This window comes from Dictyostelium purpureum, assembly GCF_000190715.1.
Source record: "Dictyostelium purpureum unplaced genomic scaffold DICPUscaffold_67, whole genome shotgun sequence".
In the NCBI taxonomy this organism is placed as follows: domain Eukaryota; phylum Evosea; class Eumycetozoa; order Dictyosteliales; family Dictyosteliaceae; genus Dictyostelium; species Dictyostelium purpureum.
This window is the reverse complement of record NW_003519404.1, coordinates 90,124-94,964: the sequence shown is the minus strand read 5'-3', so window position 1 is coordinate 94,964 and position 4,841 is coordinate 90,124. Positions and strand designations below refer to the sequence as shown.

Here is a 4,841-nt window from a genome sequence, read left to right as displayed (position 1 = left end):
AACATTTGATAATTAATTAAAATGTTTTTTTCTAAATGTACAACTTTAAGTTTTTTTAGAATTAAAATTTATTATATTTATGATTGTCATTAAAAAAAAAAAAAAAAAAAAAAAAATACATATAATGAGGTTGAGGCCCATACTTTTAATATAATATTATTATAATATATGAATATACATAATACTCATTAAAATTATATATAAAAAAGGAATTGTTTAAATTTTTATTTGAAAAAAAAAAATTAATTTTTTTTTTAAAAAACCCTCATTAATTTTTAATAAAAACTTTTTTTTTTTTCTTTTTTTTTTTTTTTCTTTTTTTTTTTTTTTCTTTACAAATAAATAACTTTACATTTGTATACATATATATTATTTTGTCTTAATAACTTTTAAAAAAAATGGATAGTTTATATATTTTCTTATTTTTCTTTTTAATTATCATTATTTGTTTCTATATTATATATAAAAATAAAATTAATAAAAATAATAATAATAATAATAATAATAATAATGATAATATTAATTTTAATAATAATAAAAATAATAATAATAATAATAATAATAATTATAACAATATTAATAATAATAATAATAATAATTTTTATTATAATAATAATAATATTAATAATTATAACAATATTAATAATAAAAATAATAATGATAATTTTTATAATAATAATAATAATAATTTTAATAATGATTATATGCATAATAATAATAATAATATAACATTAAATAATTATAATTATAGAAATTATGATAATAATATAATTTATAATAATGAAAATAATAATTACAAAGAAAATAATAGTTTTAATTACAATTATATTAATAATAATAATAATAAATGTAAAAATGGTGTAAAATATTTACCATCTCTTTTTTTCAAAGATACACCAACGGAAACACAAGAAAGAACTACCCCAAGCATTAATCCCTTCAATCTTGCCTCTAATAATGATAATAATAATAGTAATAACAATAGTAGCCAATCATCAGATTTATTAGTATTAGAGATTTTAAGAAGGGATAAAGAGCAAACAGAAAGGGAAAGATCAAACAGAGCTCTCAGAAAAGAAATGTTAGATTTTGCAAGAGAAATCAGAGAAACTGAACGTTCAGAAAGATTAATAAGAGAAAGAGAACGTTTAGAAACTTTAGAAAAAGAAAGAAGATTAAGAGAGCAACAAGAATGGGAACGTACCCAATATTTAATAAGATTGGAAAGAGAACACCAAGAAAGGGTACGTCAAGAAACAATAGAGAGAGAAAGAATTGGGAGAGAGAATAGAAAGAGAAAGAGTTGCAAGAGAGCAACAGGAATGGGAACGTACCCAATATTTATTAAGATTGGAAAGAGAACATCAAGAAATGGTACGTCAAGAAACAATAGAGAGAGAAAGAAATGAAAGGGAAAGAATAGAAAGAGAAAGAGTTGCAAGAGAGCAACAAGAAAGGGAACGTGCTCAAAGTTTACTAAGAGAAAGGGTACGTACAGAACAATTTGAAAGAGAAAGATTACAAAGAGTTGCAAGAGAGCAACAACAAGTAGAAGAAGCCCGAGAGTATTTACGTCACCTAAATGCATTAAGAGAACGATTAAATGTATTACTCCAACAAAGGGAAAATAGAAGAAATCTAGAAAGAGAACAAAGAAATAGAGAACGTGCCCAAGATCCATATACACAAGAAGAATATGAAAGGGTACGTAGAGAACAATTTGAAACCTTAAGATTGCAACAAGAAAGATTACAACAAATTAGATTGCAACAAGAAAGCCAACCACAACAAATGGAACAAGATGAAAGCGAAAACCTTTGCACAATTTGCTTTAATCAGGTAGAGGCCATTAATAGTGCATCAATTGATTGTGTTCATAAATTTTGCTTTGAATGCATTACTAGATGGAATTCTCGTAATAGATCCTGTCCAACTTGTAGACAACCAATTACAAGTATTAGAGTAAGTAATTCATACATTCATATTTTAAATTTATTAATAAAACATATTTATTAATTTAATTTATTATTTAATTGTAGAGAGATGATCAAAATGAGGATTTAACAAATGATGCAATGAACATAGATTAATATAAATAACACTTAAATAGAATTAAAGATGTCCAATAGCATTTCGATTCAATATTTCAATCCATAGGGAATATATAGATTCTTTGTTTAATCGTCATCAATTAGCTGGCCACCAATTAGATGATGATTTTACCTAAATCAATAATATTCTATCTATATGAAATAATTATGGAATCAAACAAGATAAAATCAGAAAACATCATTGGACGAACAATAAAATTCATTGCATTATCCTCAACTCTTCAAAAAAAGGTTAAATAAGTTCCAAAGGTTTCCATGTACTAGTTCTCTTTTGGTAACTATTAAGTTAATATTTACATAAACAATATTAAATTTGAATATAAAAAAACTAATATTTAATTTTAATTCCTATATTGTTTATTTATAATGCTTTCTCTTTCATTATAATCATGTTCAATACTTAATTTCAATATGCCTGCATTTTCATTCCCTAAGGTAACTATAATGTTAATATTAAACTATTTGAATATAAAATTAACCGATATTTTATTATTTTTTAGTTTAAAACTTTCTCTTACATCAAAAAGCTCAATAATTAATTCTTTCTCATTCAACACGTTGCCATGTTTAAATCTTTCTATTTCATATCAAAAAGCTCAATAATTATATTTCTCTTTCAACACGTTGCCATGTTATGGTATTTTTTATCAAAGTAAATACAATGATAATATCAATGAAATAATTATTAAAAGATAAAAGAAACTAATATTTATTTCATATTTAGATTCTCTCTTTCAGATTCGTATATAGTTCAATTATAATATTTTCTCTTTCAGTATAATCACTTTCTTTATTTAATGCCAACATTGGGGTATTTTTAAGGTATCTAAAATGTTATTATTTACATAATTGTTGTTAAATTTGAATATTAAACTAATATTTAGCTTTAATATTTATTTAGCTCAATTTTAGTTCTTTCTTGTACATTTCCAACATTTTATATATTTCACATTATTAATCATACATTGGGGGTATGGTTTATTCTTTTTAATTGTTTTTTTCATATCATTCATGAAACATTGGGGTTCTTTTTCAGTATGATCATAGTTTAAAGTCACATTTCAAACATTGGGGTTCTGTTTATTCTATGTAAATATAACTATTTTATTTTATTTTTATAATGATTTATATTAACCATTAAAAATCATCATATTAACTTTTATTTAATAAATAATCACATTTATTATCATTTTTTTCTGATAATAGTATAACCCAATTTTAATCTAAACTTTACCACATTTTTAATTTTTCAGTATAATATATTATCAGTATATATAAAAAACCTAAAAGTAATCAGTAACCAATGAAGCTCAAAAGTATGCTAAAAGTAGATGTCCATCATTGTTTGGGTTTGCCAATATTCACTTAGTCAACAAGAAACTTTTATTTCCGCCCTAAACCTCATTTACATATACTTCAACCTTTCATTAATTATAATAGATGAATCAGTATTGGGTTCTTTAAATTTTACCACTTAAAACCATTTTTTTTCTGGTATGGTTCCATTAAAAACTAAATACGATATTTTTTTTTACAACTCTAAATATTTTCAGTAATATGCAATCATCATTAAAAAAGAATTTTAGAAATCTATTGCAATTCAAAAATATAACTTGGCATATTTAATTATCGAATCAAAATCAAGTAGAAAGGGGTTTGCAAGAGATGTAGTAGGTTAGTACCAATAAGTATATCATTTGGTAAATTTGAAGGCATTCCATCAACTGAAGTTATATACTATTTCAAATAAACAATTCCCAATGCTTCAGGTATCAAGTATTTTAATTCTTTTTCATTAAGAAAAGTAGATGGCCAAACTCCCTGGATATTTTAATTTGGCCTCAATTACAATCAAAATCAAAATCAAACTGGGTATCAACTTTAAATATACTTTTTCGGTATACAGTTTTGATAATTGTCAGCACTTAGATTTTAGGTGTAATCTATTTATTCACACATTCAATCACAAATAGCAATAAAATTAACTTAAAGTCAAATAAAATTAGACAAATAAGGATCAATGACATTGAATGTATACTATTGAAACCATGTAGGGGCTAGTCCAACAGTTTGTTTTTATATCAATCTAATAAACAACAACAAATCATTCAAGTTTCAAAGCTTTATTATATAACTCTGTGAATCAGGAAGAACAGATATATTATCAGACTTAGAGTCATACACAGTTTTTATACTTTATTATAAAAAATTCTTATTAAAATAGATAATACCTATGCTACAGAGTATCTTCTATATGTTCTGTATATGAACATCTAAATAATAGATTCAAATTAAAAATTCATAAAAAAATAATAAAGATTAATTAAATTTTTTTTCCATAATTAACATTTAACAAAATTTACCCATGTATTTATTGGGTGTTGTAAATAAAAATAAAATTATAAAAATACATAAATATATAAAATTAAATTAAAATTATTTTATTTAAAATTATTATTAGTAATCTTCATCTAATGTCTTTGAACAAATAATAATATCGTCTAAATAAACTTTTATATATTCTCTAAATTCTTTAATAACATCTTGCATCAGGAAATATGCAGTGAATTCATTAAACCAAATCGAGCTCTCAGTATATAAACCTTCTATCTCTATTATAATAAAAAGATTTAAACAAAAAATAAAAAACAAAAAATTTAAATTTTAAAAGTAATTTTATAAGAGTTGCAAAAGAAATGTTTATTATTTTTATTTTTATTTTATTTTCAA

At 22.5% G+C, this 4,841-nt stretch overlaps 1 protein-coding gene across 1 annotated transcript; it reads left to right on the top strand.

The window, feature by feature from the left end:
* Nucleotides 1-398: 398 nt before the first annotated feature.
* On the top strand, nt 399-2,090 carry DICPUDRAFT_77241 (uncharacterized protein; the record flags this gene model as incomplete). The annotated part of the gene is made up of 3 exons (XM_003286310.1): nt 399-1,244; nt 1,285-1,962; nt 2,040-2,090. The coding sequence occupies 3 exons, from the start codon at nt 399-401 to the stop codon at nt 2,088-2,090; spliced, it is 1,575 nt and encodes a 524-aa protein (XP_003286358.1).
* Between the last annotated feature and the right edge of the window lie 2,751 nt (nt 2,091-4,841).